The following is a 24,301-nucleotide window of genomic DNA, read 5'->3' as shown; positions in this document are numbered from 1 at the left end:
ACAAATTTCACCTTTTGTAGTGGCCCAATTAAGCCCAGCCCTCAACACAATCGAGATGCAGTGGAATGACCTCGAGCTGTTTATGGAAGAACTGAAACTGTTTGTGCAGTTCTGATCCCCAGTTAAAGGAAGCGCTTGCTAGAAAACCACCCTCGGCACCTATAGGGTATAGGTGCCGAGGGTGGTTTTAAATGGCAAATGGCCATTTGTTACAATGTTAACCAGGGTTCAAACCACTAACCCTGTGTTCCGTGGACAACTGCCTTTCCAACTGAGCTACAGGCACCTACTTTTAACAGTTATTAAATGACTGTGGGCAGTACCTTTTACACAATCAATCTACATGTTTAATTGGTGGAAATGAAGGATCATGACTGTGTTTTATCAACTCAGAAATATTTCGTTTGTGATTTTTAGTGAAAATCAGATCAGATTTATTACCAATTTCTGCAGAAAACCAGGAAATTGCATTTCCATTATTTTATTTTATTTTTGGCAAGCTCATAACTTACAAGCATCAGAGAGAAACTGTTTATATGCAGGAGACTTTTAAAGACTTCCAGGAGACCTTGGATGTATGTAAAGGTTTGTTGACAGTAAGTTAAAAATCCTAGTTGTGTGCCATACAAGGTACTGCTACAGCAATGTTTAGATTCTTCACTCTCTTAATGGATAAAAGTAACTTTAATGATTCTACCTCTCATCATGTGTTTAGGGTTTGTATAGTAGCAGCAAGAAATAAAGCCTTCACCAATTCAATCCAGTACTGCTCAGCAGTTGGCTTGTACGTAGTCGTTCACTTAGTGAAATATTTTGTGATATATGAAAGCTCACCAGAGGATTTAAAGTGGAGACGTAATTTAGGAACTTAATCCTAATGAGCTTGTTTTATCACAGTCTTTCCGTGTTTTATAAATGTTGGCTTTTATTGCTGAGTGTCCTGGAACTTGTTATAGGTCATTTGTCCATCGATTGCTCTTCTCATATGCATTTCCCATTAATGCTACATTATCAGTGCTCCATATATCTGCTGGTTGAAAGGTGATATGATAATTATCACAATGAGGCCTATCTCACCGCCATGTCAAACTTGACTGCGTGTAACACGAGAAGCACTTGTTATTTCCCGTGACCTTGGTGGCTTCTGACGCCAGAACAAGCCCAGGATGAGAAATTGTCCTGAGGATTGGTAATGACCCAACCTGATTTATTTGATCTAATAATAAGGACCAGTACACACACTTTTACAGGTCTGCACAAAATGGCAGCCATACACACAAGTACACATGTACTGACATTCTGAGGAAAACGAAAAGAAGAGCACAAGAAATCTTAGCTGCTTCTGGCCACATTTTGAAGAAATTGGAATAGCTAATTTATCCCAGGGGGATAATTATTTTTTTTTTTTTGTGTTTTTTTTTTTTTGGGTGAGACATTAACTTTTCATTTTACTCTATCAATAAATGATTGTTGAGAAGCCTGTGAAATCTCCTGTGAGTATTCATGGTTCCCACATTGCTCAAGTGTCACAGCAAGGAAATTCTTAGTAGTTCAGAAGAAATATCAAGTTTCTGATGATGATACATGTGGGGCCAGCCAGGTTGTCTTTGCAGCAACATAATGTAATGTAAACTAGTGACCATATTCATTTCTATGCAATATTAGCTTATGTTATACGTTAGTTTGTTTTGTCAAGCTATCCCACAAAATAAGGTTAAATAAATATAATAATAGCAAATTAAATGCGACCTCATTGAGTTATGTTCAATTAACTTGCCGCCATTATGTTCAGTGTACTTAAGGGACGTTGCATTAACCTGACACAAGGCACTTTACCTGACTACTTGTGTTCCATTTAAAGCAGGTGAGTAATTTGGCATTTGTTATATTTTGGCCATATCCTATCTATAAAGTTACATGGAAGGTCAACATAAGTTGAAATCAAAAAAAAAAAAAATGTAACTAACCCAAATTAGGTAAAATGTGTACAGAAACATTACAATCTAATAATAAAGTACAAAACAAGTGCAAAACAAATTACCAATGATTGCTTTTTAAATTACTGTTATGCATTGCAAAGTACATGTGGCACAGCTTTTGAAAATGGCGCCCTATGCAATTCATATGTGACCAAAAATACGGAAAGCGTGTTGGGACACTCTTTACTCGGTCCCAGGACTTCAGTGCGTTTTAAATGTGAGTTTAAATTAGCTGTATTTTGTAACTTTGAAATCACAATATATAATATATAATCAATCCAATCAAACAGTCTTATTTTTGTCCCTAAAGTTTTTAAATAAGAAGTTTTACCACAAAACTACCATGTAATGCAAAAAACCATCCATAGTTTATTTATTTGAGTGTGCACGTTCTGCAGTAGAGCTAAAGCTTGCATGAAACGTGCAACTAAACAAGTAACCTAATCATGTGAACAATTACTATACTAATAGTTGATAGACTAATTGAGCAATCCAATTTAGTTGTATTTTGAATCAAAGTAAATTTATCTTAGTCTTAGTGATTTGACCCTTTTGTTGGGTATGTGTCACCAAATTTGGTGATGTTGTTTGAGGCAGTGAATTGACACAGATTCGCTTTTTTTACCATGGTGTCAGGTCCTTCCTTATTACAGAGGGGCCTATGAGCTATCCCAACTGAAGGCCTCTGCCAGACTAAATTTCATCTATGCAGATTTTAGAGAACGGTGAAAGTAGCTTGACATTTGGAAAATTTTTGGAACCTCTTAAACTTTTAAAGACAAGTTAAAAACATCAGCTTAATCTTAACCCCAGTCTCTGCCCAAGACAGGGCATGCTGATAAATATTCTGTTGTGTGTAACGCAGCCCTTTGATGAAAGTGGTATACACCTTTTTCTACTTCTTTATATGTTCTGTCACGCTGGCACAAGTTTTACCATAGTATTTCTGGTTTAAATTTTTATAATAGAGTATTTTAGAGCATCGGGCATCATTCAGACTGTTTCAGCGGATTATTTTAAGCACAGCAAGTTCTGTGAAAAAAATATGATTGTCTTAGCAAATGTTTCGCACTGAATTGCCTTTCATTCACTTTTTACGTGCTGTATACCGCTTATCCTGTTGAGGGTCATGGTACGCTGGAGCCGATAAAGTTAAAGATGAAACTAAGTTAAAAATCAGACTAATTATACCAACTATTTCCAACATTTTGCGAATGTAATATAAAGTTTAAAGCAACTTTGAAGGCCTGTAAAGTCAATTGTATTGTTGTGCAAATGTTCACATTACAGATATGTCATTAGGCAAATGTAAATATTACTTAATCAGTAAGCCCCTTTGGTTAAGTGGTTTGATGGAAGCCAATGGGGTAAAAGACAGACTACAGCCCTGTTAGTTTGGCAAGAAGGATTTAAAGGACTCGGACAAATTTAGGAAAAGGATTTTCTTGCCTGAGACTCCAAGTACTATACCAACACCAGGCACTGCTCAGCAGAAGACGGTGGTGAAGTGACATCACAACAAGTTTCTGTTCTTGAGTGGCTCAGCCAAAGTCGAGTTCTCCAACAGTACATGTGAAGAACTGTGAAGAGACCCTAAAGATGGCAGTTCAGACACTTTCCATTCTATGGAGCTTGAGAGGGTCTATCAGGAACAATGGGATGAACTGACTTAATCCAGATTTGAAAAGCTGAGGAAGACTTACCCAAAATGCCAGAAGCTTTTATTGACAAAGGGGTTCCACAATATCTATAGAATTAAGGCTCTAAATACTTAGGAGTAGACTTTAGTTTTCGATTTTTAATTTGCAAACATTTCTTAAAATAATTTTCACGTTACTCTATACTCAGTATGCAGATTGACTCGCATTTTTAATAGACTTAAAATTAAATCTATATCAAAAAGTGTGGCCAAAGCGATGATGTCTGAAGCTTCTATAAATCTTTACTGTAATCTGGTCATTTTGACACTATCCCTTCATAAACCAGGACTGGCCTGGATTTGTTTCTAATGAAAAAAACATGTTTTATTGATTAAGCCCACAAACTTAATGGGAACATGACCTAGTTTCAGTCTTAGTTTTTCTGTTTTCAAAGAATTCATGGTAATTTAGGGAGAAGTTTTACAACTTAAGACCATAACTGTTTCAAATTTGAATGTCTCTGTTGGTAATTTAACATATTGTTATCTCAATGTGAGAGGGCTGGAATAATTTAAACGTCGACTGCATAGAACTGCCTTTTGTTTCCTCTCCTTTGTTTGTAGATGTAGAATTTTAATTGACAGCAAGAAACAAAGTAGTTCTGCTGTTAAATCAAAGAGCAGAAGTAGCTTCTTTTTAAGGTCATCTGTAATCTGTAACTTGTATCCACTTCCTTCTGTTTCCATTCTTGTTTCTCTCACTACATCTCTGCATGTTTTAGCATATTAGTCAGCTGATTGAAACCCCTCTGCCAGAGGTGAGCAGCCATTTTGTTGCAGATGAACTCAGGGCTGGTGTGATTGGTCCATTTATTTGATTTGCTGCTCAGTCACTTATTTATCCTCTGTACCTGCCATCATTAGTTGGATGCCTTTCCTAATCAGATATCTGACCCACATACACACATGCTCTGCGATCATGTCAGTGATAAAGTGCCCTTTATTGGATTGTAGCAGAAGTTGAAATGGTTAACCATTTCACAAGCATGTACACCTTAACGCACAAACACACACACAAGCAGAGCAGGGTCTATCTGATACATCTCACTAAGGCAGTATTATGTTATAGTGTGAAAGAGAAGAAGAGAGGTTGAGTGCTGCATATTTAACCACACAGGAAGTCAGAAGCAGTTATCAGCAACATGAGGAAAAAAATTAGGCACGTGATTTGGGATAAAATACTGCATATGTGTAAGCGTCGGGGTAATAAAATCAATGTTTAAATGTTATTCATGTAACGCGTATGCATTACATGTAAATGAAATTCATTACATCTTTTTTTTATTTTAATGATCATGGCCTACAGCTAATAAAAACTATATATATATGTATATATATAAAATATTACCTCAATATTTCCTAAGATCAATCAAAAACAACGACAAGTTCATTTATGCATTCTGTGCTTAGTTGGCATTAGTTCAGCCACTAATGTGTTTGTGAAGATTAGGCTGCGTTGACTTTGGACTCGATTAAACACAGTGGACCAACAACAGCAGATTGTCCCAAATCATCAGATTTAGAAAATTTCATGCTGGACATCAAGCAGTTTGAATTCTTTACCTGTTTACTCTTCCCCCAGACTCTGGGAGTTGATTTACAAATGAAATGAAACTTTTATTCTCATCTTTAAAAAGGACATTTGGACATATGAGGAATGGTCCAGTTCTTTTTCACTTTTGGTGGTTAGATGCTTTGTCAGTTTGGCTTTTTCTCTGGTATGGGAGACTCTTCATACTAGGAACGCTACAGGTTTAGCCCATGTCCTGAAGACGTCTAAATGCTTTGGCTCTTGATACACAGATTCTAGCCTTACTCCTTGTGACAATAGCTCAAGACCGTGATTTGGTTAAGCTGGACAATCTTTTTAAGCCTGCAGTCACCCTGTTGCCTGTGCACATTCCAGAAAACATTCCATAAGTACATGTACGTTGATACCGCACTCTGCAAACAGCCAGTTCTTTCAACAGTGACCTTCTGTAGCTTACAGACCTTAAAAAGTGTCGATGATTGTCTGCTGGACAACTGTCAAGTCAGAAGTCTTCGCACAATGGTGCTTGCATATACTGCACATTAAATGTAAAATTTAGATCTTTGAAATTAAAAATCTTTCTTACAATAATTAGTGAGGTGCACTAGTGCTGAACAGATTGTTCGTGACTATAGATAAACTTAGTTAGTTACCACTGACAACTAACCAAGGACTAACAGATTAATTTGGTTGTGCCTCCTTGTGGTCAGACAAGGCAAATGTAGTTTCAAATGTGAACAAACACACTGCAACAAATGAAAATCCTAATAAGTGACATCATTCTGACTGCTCTAAGATCGTGTTGCAATATTTAGTTTTCTGGTGTTTAAGCTGGATATTGATGCAGATGTGAGTCTTAATCTCCTGCTCAAAAGCTCTTTGGTCTCCTAACAAGTTCATACATATGGCAGAGAGTGACTCATTTGCATACCATGTAGGTGGACACAGGACTTGACACCTTCTTCACTTTCGTCATTGGGTCCTTATGCATATGAAAATACTGAGGCAGTGTGTGGTGTAAAAAGGCTTCAGCCCCTGGGACACTTGCATGTACATTTATGTTCTATGTAAGTTATCATAGAACATAAATGCTATGGGCTACAAGTTATGCTAAAATGTATTTTAATAGGAAAAGACTGCACACTTATATTTGGCAAAGGTAAAGAAGTCAAAGTGTATTCCTTCTCAATCATACTGTAAAACCTCTGAATCATTCCCAATATTTTGCTCTGCCAGTTGATAACTTGCATACAAAATGTTAATTTTAATGACAAATTAGGCCGTGTTACGACTACTACTACTTCTCTACTCACAAACGACTTATTTGAAACTTCTAAATCGATTTAAAATAGTTTTAAAATAGTTTGCAATGAAAATTTAACTGAAACTATGTAAACAAGTACGTTTACAAGATAATTTCATGTTTGGGGCATCAAAGGCATATATTGAGTATAAGAATTACCACCCCAAGGTTTGTGCTAAATTTGAAGAAATCCTCTGTGTGGTTTTAACATATTGCATTCACAACAATGGGACTGAAAGATTTTGGTGCTCAAAGGTCCATCAGTTAATGCTTGAATCAGAGTTTCCATTTGTGGAAGATGTTCTCTTAAGGTATTCCTCCAATATCGCAGAAAATTGATAAATATGAAGTCACAGTGACCTTGTCCTTTAACCACCAAAATCTTACCAGTTTATCCGTGAGTCCAGTTGGACATTATCTCTAAATTTAGATAAAATCCCTCGAGATCTGCAGATGTACCTGAGAAAACACAGTTAGAAGAATGGCACAAACATACGGCTAAAATCATTATAACAAGTGATAATAAGTAAAGCTGGTTTTAAAGGTGCTGACCTCAACCCACTGTAAGGTACCAGAAGCTCCAATGCCCTGCCAACCGTAATGAGGATTAAGAGAGAAAGGCTTCTGATTTCTTTATTTACTATCATAATCACCATCTTGTGACCTATGCAGTCTGTATACCTCTGCCTGCTACAGTGGTTAGACTGGGTTATCTGAAAATATTTACATACTTTTAATTTGTTCATATTTAATGGAGATATAGAAAATAAGAAATAAAGTCGCCGACAAACTACCAGAGTAAAGCTGTACTAGCAAAGGTAAGGCAGCACTCCTCTAGAATAGTTCGCGTTTTCCAGATACGTTTTCCACACACACACACACACACACACACACACACACACACACACACACACACACACACACACACACACACACACACACACACACACACACACACATACACTGATGACAGTGTCTGCCATGCAAGGTGCTCACCTGACCCACCGGGAGCATCTTGCCCAAAGGCACTTCCACACATAGCCAGGTGAGGGACCAGGAGTTGAACCTTACCAACGGAGTTACAGCGACTACAGTTCAGGATATAATAAGACCACTTTTCCTGAGGGGGCAAAACTTTTCAGAAACCACAGAAAGTCAGGGAACAGCATTCACTTACCAGCGGAAAGGCAGGGAAATCTTACAAGATGGCCTTGTGACGACATGTCACATACTCCATTTCTCTGCTTTTCCTCATCTTCTAATCTGTCTCCACTCACTCCTTGCATCCACTTGATTCCTTTATTTTTGTGCCATAACTCTTCTCAACCTTTCCAGCTCTTTCACCTTCATTGTACTTGCTGTGCTCTTTCTCAATTATTTTCCCTTTTTGGATTCCTATTACTCTTTTCCCATTTTAATTTGATTCTTTCTGTCCCGTATTGATTAGCCAAACATGTTATTTCATTCTAGGTTTAAACAAGCAGCCCTTGGTTTAGGGAAATAAAAGGCAGTCCTCTGCTCTCACAGCTTCTAGGCTTGTCCCCAGAGGCCCAAAGTAGGCCCTCAGTAATGACTGGACTTTAGAACTGGAGTCCTTGGAGTCCTTTTTACATCAATCCTCGTTCCTTTCATCTTTTACCTCTGTCCTATTCTCTTTCTACCCTCTCCCTTGTGGTAATTGCATTTTTAGCTTCAGCATTACAAAAACTCCCAGAACAGTTATTTGATCCTTGATCTCCAAACAATTACATTGTAAAGAAAAGGGATACTGCTGTTGTTATTTTGTTTGTTTTTATCTCTGTGTTTGAGAAATCCCATCTGTAGTAATTTTTCTGACCCCTGGTTCCCTGCAGTATTTTTTCCTAGCTGCTTTTTTGTATCCAAACTTGCTGTCAGCAGTTAGTCATCACACAGTAGTGCACAAGCTCTTTTCTCCATATCTTAACACTTGGTTTATTACATTAGCTACTTGTATGCTGCACATTTTGTAGCTTCAGAAATTTTCATAAAATGTATTTACCACAATTATGATTGACATTGGGATTGTAACATTGCACAATAATTTTAGGACTGTTGGCTAAGCTAGCTGTGTGTGTGTGTGTGTGTGTGTGTGTGTGTGTGTTTGTGGCATTTTGGACTTGTGTGTTCATCTGCAGTGGAAGAAATGGGTGTGATCTAAACAGAGTATTGATTATAGTTGTTAATGACTGCAGTTGTTGTAAATTGAAATGATGGCTGTTGGCTCCCATTAGCTTTGGACTAAAAGTCTAAGTGTGTGCATGAGTGAAAGATTTGGCTGAATGTTTGTTAGATTTAGTATAACTTAAATCATTTGAGTACTGTGCTGTTTTGTTGCATGTCTGATATTATATTATACTGTTTGTTTGGTTTTTTTTTTCCTCTCATGTTAGTGAATATGTGTATTCATAATAACTGTCAGGGGTAATGATGTAAATTGCTGCATTAGAAACCTGAATGCAAAGCCAGGCTCTTTTCTCCCTGATGCTTGTATTAATGCTGTGTCCCACTGGACCAAAATCTGCTTTTTTGCAGGTTTTTCACTGTCGGGCCATTTTACCTGCTGCACAAATGCCGGTAAACCTCTTAAGCCCATTCTGCCCCATTTCTTTCTCACTTCCCCTCCCAACTAGTCTCAGAGGATTCACCAAAGACAAAGAACCAGCCTTTACAGCTTTTAGGGGCCATTTAGGGGCATCCCCATGTTGAACATGTTTGAAATATATAGCTCTCAAATTTGCTTCAGTGCTGCTAACGATTTTACAGGTTTTTTTATTTTATATATTTTTTTAATATAAGTGACCGTTGGCAGTTCACCTGTTATGAGGATGAGAAGATGTCACATGTTAATTTGCACTTCAGTGACGTAACTTTTATGTTGTAAAGTTTCATAAAGGAAATGTAAGACTTTGAAACTTTCTCAAAGCCAATTATAATAAAATGGAAGAATTCACCTTTTTTCCAGTACGTAAAATGAGTAAAAACCCTGTCTGACGGGGTTGATTTATTATGAATCAGCTTTGTGAGAAATGTTTAAAGTTAAATTGCTGCCTCGTTATTAGGACCTTATTAGATGTTGAACCCCATACACTAAAAACAAAGACTTGACACTGACAGGCAAGTAAACAAAACATTACAACTGATGTCCTCATCTACAGTAAATGTCATCCATTATCTGCTTGTATTCTAAAGCTCTGCACATTGCAAAGTATAAGTGGTGTAGTCTGTATTACAAAGATAGTCAAAGTGTCATTTAGTCTTATTAAATTGTGTTCTCTTTGTTTTGCTACAAAATACATTTTAAATACAAGAATCACACTTTAAATAAAAGACGCGGGATAAAATGTAATTGATTAACAAAGTACCTAACAAATAACACTTAATCCATTTTAAAGCCACAAAACGCAGTTTGAGCTAGTGCTATCATGATTATTAAAATCATCCCCCAGTCCTCCCTCCCCCTGCACTGCTGCGATCCTTCTCCTGCTACAGTCCCCCTCACTCTGCACAGCCCTTTAGGTATTAGCCATTATCACAAAACAATAGGTATTCTGAAAAACCTAATCAAGCAGACATTGTTGTAATTATCCGATTGGTTAGAAGGGCAACCCTCAAATGAATATCTTCGCACCGCTGTCAGTGATGTTCTGTGAGTTTGCCTTTACAGGAAGCTTTGACACTACCTACAAAAAGGTACATACTGTTACTTGCATTTTCTCAATACATGATTATGTCCCCAGTGTTTGTATCTTGAGTCTTTTTTTTTGTTTTGTTTTACGTGGGAAAAAATTCAACCAATTCTTCCTCTACAACTATAACTGAGTCAGTCAATCAAAAACGTATTTATATAGCACTTTTCATACAGATGAATGCAATTCAAAGCGCTTTATAGATGATTGAATATATATAATAAATATATAATGTTTTCATTCAAACCCACCACCAGGTATCTCTGTTAGGACCTGATATTGAGCAGTGGTGGTGAGAAATTTACCCTTGTAGCATTTGTACACCTCAGCAATTGGGGTTTTTCTACACCAGTTGCTGTCACACCTATAGCCAGTGTTAGTTGTGTCCTAGGAGCATCTTTTTTTTTTTTTTTTTTTTTTTTTTTTTTGGATATGTGAATTTCTCAGTGTGCACATCTTCTGCAGAAACAAGACATCAGGAAGTTTTAAGCCTTAAAAGAGAAACCATGCTCTGTTTTGGTCCTACAGGGCAGACGGAATGAATGAAAAATCAATTATGTCTGCAATAAATATTCTACTTAACACGTAGGAGTTTAAATATGAACAACAATGGCTTTTTAAGAGTTTTCATAGCTGAAGGCCAAATATTTCCTCTGAAGGAGCTGGGTGCATCTCACATACAAAAAAACACACAGCTATTGATGAAGACAGATTGCAGTTATATTTTGACAGATGAGGTAAGAGGCAAGAGGTGAGAGGTGATGAGTGGGTATGTATGCTGATGAAACAAGTGGAAATATGTTTAGCACTTATGTTTTATTGGGGCAACAAACAGTACAATGTACAGCAAATTTTGTTTGCATGTATGATAAGTCCTTTTCATATATGCTTGGGAAAAAACATCTAATACATTGAAAGTTTTCAGAGATCCCTCTGAGATAGTTACCCATGTCTCAGCACAATGAAAGATCATTGAAGCCTTACTGATATTAAGAAAAGTCCTGCCCTGATGGACAGTGTAATCTACATACCACACGATGCGTTACAAGGTCCTGTTCAGTCAGCACTGTAGTCAATATCATGATAAGGCCAATTTGCATCATAGAGACCACTTACTGATTTATATCTTATATGTTACAAAATGGCACGGCCCTATGCTGGGGCAACTTGGTTCAGTGTCTTGTCCAGCAAGGTATCAGTGTATAACAGGAGAAGCTGCTCAGATGGAAACCCTTTGGTCATCTTCTGAGCCAAAACCACCCCAAACTATAATTAACTGTTATTATCTGTGATTTGAAGAGCACAAAAACTCCACTTCTCTGCAGGCAGATAAATGTAAACTGAGTACCTCAAAGTCCTAACCTTTAGAGCTGGTGGAAAATTACCAAAAAAAACAGCTTTGATTAAGGTGAAGGCAGGGTCCCTGTTGTGCTGTCAAAGTACTGAACTTTATCTCTGTATTTTTTAAGTTATATAAAATTTAACATCTGGCCTGGAGAAAAAGCAGTGTGCTGTGTGCATGCAGGGAGGTATAAAGTGTATACATAGCGTCTGTAGAGTTTGCATTGCAGCTGGATTAGGAGCAATGCAGGATGTTGGAAGTGAAATCTGAATTAATTTATGGAGTATCAAAAAAAGCACAGCAAAGAATGTTGTTTCTGTTTTTTTTATCTGGAGGAAAAAATGTCAGTCAAAATCAGTCAGTCACCAAGCAATGTTAGCTAGCTACTTGCCTATTAGTTCTAGTTTCACAGAACTCAACATATTTTTATTATAACCTGAAAAATCAGCATGAAGTTTTTAACTTAGCTGTGTAGTGGCTAGATAGCCAACATTATTAATAACATGTAACTTAACACATGTCCTTTGGTTTCTTAGCATTCGTGTTCTGGTATTCCTCCTCCTCTGTGTCTGCCGTATTCTTTTTATCATGGGGGCATATAGAGCCTTGTGATAAGTGGGCTGTGAAGGATACACCTGTTGCCAGCCGGTTCCCATGGGGAAAGTAGGATGCATTATGCCGCGACATTTTAAGGAACCTTTTATTTAAGGCAGCTTTGTTGCAACACTGTGATGTAATTGGTCTTCAAAGGATGTGATGCCTTCTGCCATTACATAGGTGCAGCTGCAGCATAAAAGAACACATTATACGTTAGGTTCTGTTCCCATTGGGTGGGGTGAATGTGGAGGCCACACCACTAGCCAATAATAATACGGGCTTTTTAAAACCAAACCTCTCTGCATGAGTAAATACAGTGTTGATTGTACAGGAAAACTATTTGTTTTTGCAATTCTGTGTTAAATGACCGATTAATACAATATCACAGGTCTTCCAGGTTATCAACCTTTATCGGATCTATGTCTCTGAAGAGCACAGGGGCCCACACAGCAGTGGAATCCCAGCACAGAAAACATGATGATGGATGGTGCAGTCAGTGGATTTAGTGTGGCTGTGGCATCCAGCAGTTTGTCAGAGTTCAATTGAGTAAAGTGCTGCAGAATACTGGAGAGCACAAAAAAGCCAGAAGCCTTTTCTCACAGGCTAATCTCATAATAACCTACAAACCATATGGCGGTGGCTTGTATTGTGTTTTTAAACTGTGTGTGCCAGGGAAGGAGATGGAGAACATGTGAGAATGTGTTTGGCAGAAATAAAATTGTTGGCCTTATGTAAGAGGACTGAACACTGCCCTTAGGTAAGAAAGATGTTCAGTCATTGCATCATTTTCACAGGATTCTTTGTAACACATGTTCAGGGGAAGCAAGATTATATAAGGGCTCACTTTAATAAGGTATATTCATAAAACTATCTAATAATACAAATAGAATACGGTTGTCCATTCTCAATAAACTATTCAGCGACCCCTTTTCTGCTCTGTGCAAAATATCTAGTGTAACATTTTGCTTTCCTGGCTAATCCATGTGTAACTTTATGCAATTGTGATATGACTCTATCAGCAACAATTACCAAATAATTCATGGTACACACAAGACAAACTGAGCAAACTGATCAACATTTTAACATGCTGGGCTCTCAGCTCAGGCCTTACATGTTAACCAGTGTCATTTATGATTCCTAGTATATACAGGGTTTGTCAAATAGTCAATTTTATCCTGGTACTTGGTACCGATGTGATTTATTTTTGTTTTGTCACACCTGTACATATTTTTTAATTATATATTTTCTTTGTCTATCCCTTTATCCAACAGATTGCTTTCTCTCAGCACAACAGTATCATGGATCTGGTGCAGTTCTTTGTCACCTTTTTCAGGTAAGTGTCCTCTGCTGCATGCCCAGCTCCTCCAAAGGGCTTTGCTACTCATTGGTTCATTTCCCAGAGGCTGCTTGCACAACTGGGCCATAACCTGTGCGTACAAAGTTACAGTAGCTGACAGCAGCCTAGGGCGAAACACCCTGACAGTTCTGGCAATCGTGTGCATCTGCGCAAAAGCATGGAGGAACCGCTAGTTGTTAATCAGGTTGCAGAAGAAGAACTAATGTGCACAGTTTAGAAGAACACAAGGCAGATTTAAGCTGGAGTAAGTTTCATAATTTAGGTGAACTAAGTCTTCAAATTTATGCACATCTTGATAGAAATGCAGAGACCTGTGGTTATTCATGGCAGCATATTGTTGTGTATAAATTTGTTTAACATTGGTGCCTAATAAAATATTTCAATCCAATAACGTTATTCCAATTGCCATCCAAATTTTGCATAATTTCCGCCCACATCAAGTCCACAAAAAACCAAACAGCCAACCAAAGCAGTCCATTTTATGGGCTAAGTGAGAGATGTTTGTGTTACAGCTCAGAGCCATGCAGACAGTGGATCTAATGAGAGAGTGTTATAGGGAAGATGCGTAGAATGAAGTCTGTTGTCTTCAGGCAAGATTCTGCCACTCAGCTATGACACCGAACAAATGTCTGTGTGTGCGTGCGTGCGTGCGTGCGTGTGTGTGTGTGTGTATTCATGTATATGTACCCAGCTCATTGTGTGATCATGCTTATGCATGTGTCACTGTGCACCCATGTGAGGAAGTGAGCAGTTTTTGTGCCCAGGGCCGGCTCCCGGACATCAGCGACCTTTAGGCCAGCATAGATGGATGATGTCATCAGTAGGGGACAGCGTCAAGTTTTGCCGGGAGAGTTTGGTGTTGTGTTCCTGCTTCTGTGTGTGGGTGTTAGTCACTGCTGTTTGAGTTGCTCTCTTCTGCACTGCATCAGATTCTTAGTGAGAAAAGGTTATGTTTTATAACTACTGCAGTTTTGTATGTTTGTTTTTGGTTTATGTACTGCTCTTGTTATGTAATGTAATGTGCATGTTTTTTTTCAGTGCTGGGCAGGTTTTAAGGTCCTTTTTATCTAAATAAAAGGAGTATTGCCGCAATGGAAAAATGCCTAATTTAAAAATGCATAATGGATACAGCAATATTTCATTATACGAAAATCTGCATTGTCCATAATTTCACTTTCGCAGAATAAAACAAATCTACAATATGTAATCTATGGTTAGTGGCACAACCAACAGAATAATCAACAACTCTGCAACCCCACAGTTTTTAGCCTTTAAAACTCGGGAATTGGGGGTTTATGGTACATTTGCTCAATTGGATATTTTCACCTTTCCATAAAAACTCTATTTCCAGCAGCAGCAGGTAGCTGTTTTCTCCAAATAAGCGCTAATAAACCCAGTGTGGCCTTTCTGCTGAGCACCTATCAGCAAACAGACACAATTAGCATCAAGCTGTTCAAGGGACATCAAGGGACATGGAACATCAAGCAGCTTGTTGTTAGGTTGTTGGTGTTGTTGAGGTTGTTAGGAGTTGGTAGAGACCAAATCAGTGTTTCTATTACTAATACTAAAACCTCAACGGATAGAAACATGAAATGAAAACCAATTCTAAGCTTTAACATTTGATTTTAAAAAGAAATGATTCCATATGTCCTAATATTTAATATTTATTTAAATCAATAAATCATCAGAAAGGAAAAGATGATAAATTGGGGCAATATAACTACAATAATGTGTCTTTTATCAGCATTATTATTATAGATCATTGTAAATTTGTCCATTGTTATTTTGAAAGCTTTCTGAAAAGTGGTACTTCCTGCTTGGTTTAATTTCTTTCCCCATTTGAAAATACCTGTAATGGCATTGCATCTTAAGGCAGGTCAATCTTGGGCAATTCATAAATTTCAATTTCAGATACCTCTTCCTCCTACTTTTCCTAAGGCATGTCTATCATCATACCCTAGTTCTGAAATATTCTAAGTCTCAAAGACTTAAACCTCAAAGTAACTAGTACAGTTTGCATTACCGTCGGCCATCTTCACTGTCCGAAAAGCGACTTTAGAAACTTTCTGTGGTCCACACAGTGGCTAAAAGTTAAATAAACTGCATATCACATACTGTATTTTAGCTATTTGCAGTGCATTTTATTGGTTAATTAAAAATGCTGGCATTGGCTAAAATGTGTACATGTCGTATCTGGCTTTAAAGGTAGAAATGCACTAGTCTTAAAACAAACCAGTTTATATTTACGGAAATGCTGCATCTGGTCCTTGTAGGTTAAGAAAAAACATCTACATACTAAAGTGCTTTAGTACCAAAAGTAAAGGTAATATTACAGCTTAGTCCTTTTTAAACTGTCTGGTTATGACACCTGACTTTTAAAAGCACAAGCATAACTCAACAGGACACTGTAAGGATTCGGCCCAAGTTTAGGAATTTAGATCCAGCTGTTGTTTGATGAGCGCCGTGAGCAGGGTCCAGTGGCTTCATTAATCAACCGAATGACCCGCCATCCGGCTCCCGATCCCGGACTTCTGGCATGTCAGAAATTTTGGTTTGCTGTCTTCATTAGTAAGTAGTTTCATGGTCCGATTTATGTTTATAAACTTTTGAAAATATAAAGACAGAAAGGGGGAGAATATATTTCTCAAGTGCACCAAAATCAAATAGAAATTCCTTTAAAAAAAAAAAAAAAAAGCTAATGGCATAATTTCGTTGTTGCCATCATTAATTTAGTATGGCTTTATACAAAGGCTTAATTTTTAGCATAAATAAATTTTGCAATGGCTCAAAGGGGAGTTTTTGTCTCTGTATTTTATTAAATGTTTTTTGTTAGAAAATTAGGCCCAAATGCTTACAGATTTTGCTTCCTGCATGTCCCTGATTAGCTGTAAAATCGCCTTCCACAAAGATTCTGAACAGTTTAAAACTCTTCTCCCCTGCTCTTTCTGTCTTTTCCTCCATCTATCCCTCCTATCCTCGTGTATTTTTTCTCATCTCTAACTGAAGGAGAGAAAAAAGGAAAGAGGCTATAATTAAACAAAACTCATGCCACTGCTCTTTTCAGTCACAAATGCTAATTGGTGACACTGCAGTTCAGCTTTGTCCAATTATTCCCAGCCCTTGCTCACTTGATTAGCAGTCAGTTTCTTTGTCTCTCCTCCTCTCTCTCTTTCCCCAAACAGTGGAGAAGCTACTCAGCACTAAGTGGCTCATGAGATTCCCTAAGCTCGCCCACTTGATTTCAAAATGACCGTCCCTATCAACATTCACCTCCACAAGGGTTCTCTGTGGATGTTTTAGTCACTGTGTTGAAATTTCTTTGGTCTACACCATGTCAGTTTATTTATTCAAATATATACAATAAGCACACCCATAGACACTTAGACAGAGGATGTGGAGGTCATAGCTAAAGTTTAAATTCTAACCTTTATGTTTATACATAACTGGATTACGTGATCAGGATTCTCATTTTACAATTCTGTCAGTTTTAATGATATGGTTCCAAAATGACCTGTTTTTTTTTTTTTTTCCCCAGACAGGAGCCCTTGTCAAGTCACACAGAGGAACTGTGGAAAATATTTAGGAAAAACTAGTGGAGGAAACCTTAAGCTGGGCAGATGCTGTTTAGCTTTCATTAATTACGCAGAATTTGTAAACTCATGCTACACCTTTTAACCGGCCTTCCTGCTTGGCCAGAACCTCATAATTTACTGCTCACACTTGTACTGGTTAGTCAGTTGGCATTCAATCAGGGGTGTGTGATAGTGTATCCTCTGTGTATGCAAAAAAGCCAAAATGACAACAAGAGGGAAAAAAGAAACGGTGTGGGTGGCTTGAGGACGCACAGACAATATAACGATAATGTAATAATGTTGCTTCTTCTAAAACCCAGTCCAGTGCTTGGTCCGCACATACACCCCTAGGTTGACCGACGTGCACTTATAAAACTCTAGATTTGTAAAACCTGCCATGTTGTGATACGCTGTGTTGGTCTTTTTTCCTCACTGTAACATAGTTTAGACCCTAGTACTTAGAATTCTGTAAGGATGTTTAGAGATATAAAGCAGCCAACTGGTTCACAAACATCAGCGGACTTTATTTATGATCTTCTCATTCGCTGAAATGAAATAAGCAAAACGTTTTAAAATCATTTTAAAAAGATGTATTATCAGGTTGACAGATTAATGTTTAAATGGTAAAAAGGAAGACACCCTGCAGCTTTCTCAGGACTCACGGCCTCAGTTTGGCCTGACTTTGCACTAACACTTGATTTGCTGGTTTGTGCTGATTGAAAGTCGTTTCTGATCTGTGGCTCATGTTTAACGAATAGGCTATTGATTTTTTTTTCCCTTTTTTCCCCCTCAGTGCGTGTGTGTATGTGCTTTTGAATGTTAGTGTATGTTTAAATATTGTTTCTTTTACTGCATTTTTAAACATCAGCCAGTGGTGGGTCACACCACTTGAGCAGAAAAACAACCTTCAACACAACCATTCATGTAGACACCCAGACTCATTCCTACTCTCATTCATTGCTTGTTTAATCAGTTTGATAGCTGTTACCTGTGGCTGACCAGTCTTAACACTTAAACCTATCAAGTGGCTCAGTGTACTGTTAATACACCCACAGGACACGCCTAGGCTCTCTTGCTCTTCCCCTTCCTTTCTCCTCACTAATGCCTCAGTTATAGTGACAATTAGCCACTTTGCTCCATTGGTTAAATGGCTAAGCCAAGGCCCTGTGGCCCATTAATGCCAAGCTGAGGTAATACAGAACGAATGTGGAGTCTTCTGATTGAATTTGAATCTCAGTTGAGGGTTTTTAGAAGATGTGTTTTAAGGAAGGAAAATCATTGCAAAGCAGTGTATTTTCTTGTTCAAGGGAATATTGTGTTCAGTAAGATTGTGGTATAAAATAGATCAGCGGTAACTAATAGGCGGACCGTGGTCCGGGTCCAGACCCAGACTCTATCATGTGCGGGCCCATCCTACCTGTTCTAGTTGCCATTGGTTTAGCCCTGAGGACTGAGATTGGTAAATGTAAAAATATAAAGCGAGCAGTGAAAGAAAAGCAGCTAAATTGTCACAGAAAAGTTTTAATCCAGAATGGCCTGATGTGTACATGTTAATCCTTCCTTTAGATAGCTCGAAACCCCTGTATCTCATCTACTCTTGGCACACCAACTAGAGTCCAGAGTTTCACACAAAATAAAAGATAAAGTTAAAATAGCATTGAATTATAGCTTTCTATGTTTGATTTGAGTCGCTGACTTCACACAGTCCAGATGTTGGTACATTCACAATGCTAGTTCCATATACATAAATCAGTGTACAACTAAATTATAATGCAACTTAAACGTGATGATGCTGCAGGCCTGTACGTGTTAGCACATCTCTAACCAGACCAGTGTGGGTGAGGCTGTGGCGCAGGAGGTAGAGCAGTTGTCCACCAATCCCACATTAATTGATTTGATCCCCAGTTCCTCTGATCACATGTCAAAGTGTCTGAGCAAGACATTGAACCCCAACTTTGTTGCTCCTGGTGAGTGTTGGCCAGCTCCCCCATCGCTGTGTGAGTGTGATAGTGAATGGGTCCATGAGAAGAAATGTAAAGCAGTTGATAAGTGCATACAACTTGCTGTTTCCTCCTTAAATCATAATTTACTACCCCTGCAATAGATGTGGAATGTTGGCACACAAGGCAGAAATTATTCAAAATGAATACCTGATACTACTATGTTTGTTTTATTTGCTTGCATAAAACCAGACCTTTCAAAAGTGCTTTCCAACAGGCAACATACAATGGCCACAGAAATTTCACAGCTCTCTGATGGGAACTTTTCATATAATTTGCAAAAAGTCAGCAGAAGGAGTCTTGAAACTGCGTGATTTCCATCAGGCAGCTGCAATGAGCAGTTTGTCATCGTCACCAAGGGGGAATTCTTGGTAGCGATGTCCGAGTGCAGCAGAGGGGTCATTTGTGGACCGAAGAGGTCATGACTGCAGCCTCTTTGCTACACTGGGTCTGAAAATGTCACACTAATTACAGCGCTAATACCATTGGCATGGCTGTCATCCCCACATAGAGAGACAAGAGCACACACACAGTGACACACATACAATTAGATAAAGAGGATGATTGTTTGCGAGCTGCTGTCCTCAGCAGTTTCTCGCAGACTTCCTGTTGTTAAGTCTTTGGTTGCACTTGTTTAGAGGTTTTGTCAGAAGTTCTGGTTGAGAGAGGAGCTTTGTGTTTGGCCAGATAACGTTGGCCTCAAGACACTGAACTTTAAGGCTGCGTATGTGTATCTGTGTGTAACATGAGACCTTGTTCTTTGTTAGAGAGTATGATGTCGCTCGTTGACCCCTTCCTGCCTTTTGCTGTCCTAAAATCCCCAGCTGCCTGTGGTCATTGCGGTTTTGTATCTCGCCACAGATTTACTGAGAATTTCTCCCTTTTTTGTTGTCTTTGCTCTTTGGAAACTGGGGCTGGAAATTTTAGTTTCTTGTTCTATGACTAGTAAGGACTACTACATTAATTAAATACCTGTCATTGAAATTGATTTTGCATTAGCTACAAATACTGGACCTCAACTACAATTATATATTGTGACATTGACTGAAGAAACTTCCTTCAGTCAATATGCCCCTGCTAAGTGCAAATATGCCTGCAAGTAGGAAAGTAATTCCATTGAACCAATTTGTACTAGTCAGAAGAAGCCTCTCCTTTTTTAGCAGGAGCAAACCTTAAACTCATGCTTATGCTTGTCAACCTCAATTCCAACATGACTTTGTTTGACTAAATGTGGTTAAGAGTTCAAACGTTGACTGTAGCACCCAGGTTTACCAGTTCAGATTGATACATTCTGCACATTAAGTTTAGTCACATTATTATACCAATTAAACTTTGATTCATATTATATCTATAATTTAAGCCTGTCAGCTTAATAGTTTTTAACCAAGACTTTAATGTTTGCTTCAGGTAGCTTGTTAAAAATAAGTTGTGCAAAGGTTTTCAATTATTTAAAAGTTTAAGATATATATTTAATCAACATTAGGGTGTTACAAATATGTATCCGACCTGACTTGGTACCACAAGATTCCCTTAACTAATGGATTTGGATTGAATAAAACTATCCTTAATGTATATATATTAATAGTGTTCTATGTGTTTTTAAGGGCTATGGTTATATCAGAAAAATGCATGTAACCCTGTGTCTGTTGATCAACTTTTTAAGGAATCCTTTATTTTTATTTAAGTTATTAATCCTCTCGTCACCTTCTCTCTCCAGCTGTTTCCTGTCTCTCTTGCTGGTCGCGGCTGTGGTTTGGAAAATCAAACAGACTTGCTGGGCCTCACGACGGAGAGAGGTAGGTGTTTTTATGTTTCTCTTACAGTTTATGTAGTTGCAGTACATTTACAAACAGTACATGTGCTCAGTTTGTGTCTGTGCTGCACATTGAACAGACCCATACTGTTAGCGGCAACTGTGACAATGAAGACTGAAGTCAATATACAATGGACTATATACCCCCCACACACATACACACAGTTGTGAAGACTTTTAATGTCATGAGTCCTTTAAGAACAAAAAAGATCTCTCTGCTTAATGAGCATCGCCGTGACAATAAACAAGGCCATTCCCCTTAATTAGTGCTCCTCATGAACCAATTAACTCAAACGAAGTGATGCTAAACGAAGTGGAATGGAGTGATATATCACTTAAAGCCTCAACAGATGTGGAATCATTTCATGTTTACTACTAACCCTCCCCCCTGTACACACACACTCAGACACACACAAAAAATCTATTTACCAGCTCCTCTTTTTGACTTGTTTTAGGTCTAGTTTCTTGTCAGTAATAACCCCTGGTCACTTTGTCACTTGTTATGTGCATTTTTCAGTGTTTTCTGTTTGAGTCATCAGGGAGAAATTTGTGTTACTTACTGTATAAGTCGTAAGGATAATAGTCTGCTGTCATTGCAGTTATCCACACACATTCCTTGGGGAGCTATTGTGCTTAAATACACTTGTTGGTTTTTGCCCCCCACAAACCCCCATCCCTCTGCTGCTACTGCTGCTGCACTGTCATTATGCAGAAAACACTGAAGCTTTCATGTGCAAATTAACTCTCGGTATTTAAATGTTGGCGACATGTTATGTTACTTTTATGGTCTTTCAAATGATTTTGCTTCAATTAGGAAGGATTTATAATCTGCTTATGTAATTTTAATTTTTCTGTGCTCAGTGCAAAGTTGTCACCGTTTTGTTCTTGACTAGTTTTCACTGTGTGGTTTAATAAAAAAAAAACAGTCATGGAATCTGTTACTGCTTGTTGTTTGTAATGTTTAATACAAAAAATTACCAGTTTGCAGCTTCGTTACACCTGACACATGCTTCCATGTGTTGTATGCATCTGTCTTTAACTAAAAAGCTCTGATTAACTCATTATATGCTACAGTGACCTCTTAAGCAACCTTATAACCGAACTCATTCCTTTTTTCATACAATTATTTACTTCTTTATGTTGGTGCATATTGATGTGCATGTTAAAGGTGTTTCTAGCAGAGTGAATGATACCTGTACTGTGATGTGGGTTTAGCCACCTGTGACCTGACTATCATGGTTTTTGTTTAGCCTCTTTTTTTCAGTGTGGAGCAATGTACCGGCTTCTGACAGGCCGGCCAGTGCTCAGCTACATTATTTATGAGAGCTGGTTTCATATCACAGCAGAACTGCAGTGGTGCATTTACTACACTGTTGGCTTATTCTTTCAGCCTCCCTGCCATTTCTCCAGCTCTCTTTCTCTGTCAGTTTTCCCCCCCATGAGGCCTCTTTTTGTTTTTTCCTTTTTAACCATCTCTTCTTTAGATGACTGTTGATCTAATAAATGGAGACCTGTTTTTGAGGGCAAAATCATCACTGTGGAACTCAACTTGACATTATTCTTATCTAAATATTGTTAGTATTTATTATATTGTACTTTTTCCCTACATAAATATTTTATTTAGCCTGGCACAAAGGAAGCAAATGGAATGCTCTCTAAGTGTGATCTTACACTTTAGTGTAGCTCGAGTAATGGCTGAAAGAAAAGAGACTGATTTTTTTGAGTAATGGGAGCCAACTTTAGCTGGAGACCATGACATTTCAAAAATTCAATTAGGTCATTTTCATCACCGGCAGGTTGGTCAGTCACAGCATACTCTTTCTTTCTTGGTTTGTCCTTTAGCTACTTATAAAAATGTCATCACTGAAGCCAACTGCTGTAAGCAACTGAGCTACAATACAAACTATGTTAACGAGCCCCATGTGAGCAGAGAAGCCCTTTCACCACAACAGGAACAATGCCTGTCACAGGCAAAAAATAGAAAAAACGTTAAAAATGTCACTTTTTTTCTTTAATAAGGTTTGGTGTCAATTTAGTCTTAATATTATATGTCATGTAGGTGTCTGTACTTGGTGAGCTTATGAGCTGTGTGGGATTCATAACCAGTTTTTTCTCCAAAGTATAGGAGTGGAGGACCACGTCCAGAAAAAATGTTAATAATTTATTTATTTTGGGTGGTGACGCTGTTTCCTCTGAAGAAGAAAGTTTAAGGTTTGAATCCACTGGGTGATTATTTCCTTATCATACTCTGGTTTCCTCCAACAGTCTAAACGCACTTAAGTAACCAGGTTACAGTAGCCTTCCTCTGAATAACTGCTTTCTTAACTGTTATGTAAATGGCAAAGCTGATTTCCGAAATCTGGCTTGGGGATTAGGGAGCACGTCCATGTATTTGCGTAACCAGGCTTCTAACCAGTGCATGTGCATAACACAAAGCTGCAGACGAGACGGTGAAAGGCTGATTTAGGGAGAGATCATTAATTGAGACACGGTGCCTCGTACAAGTCTAAATAGGCCAGTTTCTGGTAGAGATTACTCTTTTGCTGTGTGTATATGTGGGAAGCCAGTAACCAGTTTTCTGAGTAACCTGGTTACTTAAGTGCATGTAAAAGCAGTCATGCAGTCAGACTATTTGGTGGCTCTTAATTGCATGTATTGTATTTAAGTGTGGATGGGTGTTTGTGTCTGTGTCAACTGTGCGATAGGTCCAGGGTATCTTTGTAAGCGGCAGTCAGTAGCTCAGGGATAGTTAGAAAACAAGCAGGGCAGCTGTTTTTGAGGACCTGGAATGATTTTCCTTGTTCTACATGTAAATCGGCAGTTTTTCTAAACATGTTGCAAAGTGAATATTTGCAAAATAACAAAACAAAACTGATGCATTAGCTGGGAGAGAGACAAGCAGTGAGTAGAATTCACCTGAAATTTAAGGCAGCAACCTCGTGTGAATAATGACTGCTCTCTCAGCAACGCAGGCAGAAGTAGCATTACATCAGTTTGCGTTGCCAAAACCCCTTTCTGTCCCAAACTCTTGCTCAGAACATGCAACGACTTTCACTGATATCAGTCAGTGTTGCTGTGGCAAAAGGGGAAAACAGGTAAAATAAAATAATTTACTCAACTTCTTACAGATGATAACAAAAGCTTAGTTTACTCAGACCTCTAGAGAAGAATAGATACAAAAAGAGACATACTGTACAGTACCCAACAATATAATGCTTTTTAATTGAACCTTGTCCCCAGTCCCACTGAGCTCCACAGAGTTGTTAGGAGACGACAGTCTCACTTACACTGCACCACCGAGCGAAAAATTAACAATGCTACTCAATGGAGCTGAATGCTGTGTTTTTATTATATCCTTGTGTATTTAGTGCAGGCCTGATTATTATGGAGATAAACTGCAG

General features: G+C 38.2%; 1 protein-coding gene across 4 annotated transcripts in view; it reads left to right on the top strand.

Annotated features, from left to right (window-relative positions):
- The window catches only part of atrnl1a (attractin-like 1a), a 241,035-nt gene that overhangs the window by 123,282 nt on the left and 93,452 nt on the right, over positions 1-24,301 (top strand). For all 4 annotated transcript variants that reach the window (XM_067512420.1, XM_067512403.1, XM_067512412.1 and 1 more), the window contains 2 exons: positions 13,430-13,491; positions 20,805-20,883. In XM_067512420.1, coding sequence (XP_067368521.1) covers positions 13,430-13,491; positions 20,805-20,883 — 141 coding nt within the window. The remainder of the gene's footprint in view (positions 1-13,429; positions 13,492-20,804; positions 20,884-24,301) is intronic.

The sequence above is a fragment of the Channa argus genome, chromosome 1 (assembly GCF_033026475.1).
Source record: "Channa argus isolate prfri chromosome 1, Channa argus male v1.0, whole genome shotgun sequence".
Lineage (NCBI taxonomy): Eukaryota > Metazoa > Chordata > Actinopteri > Anabantiformes > Channidae > Channa > Channa argus.
The sequence above is the reverse complement of the archived record's forward strand: the minus strand, read 5'-3'. Positions and strand labels throughout refer to the sequence as shown.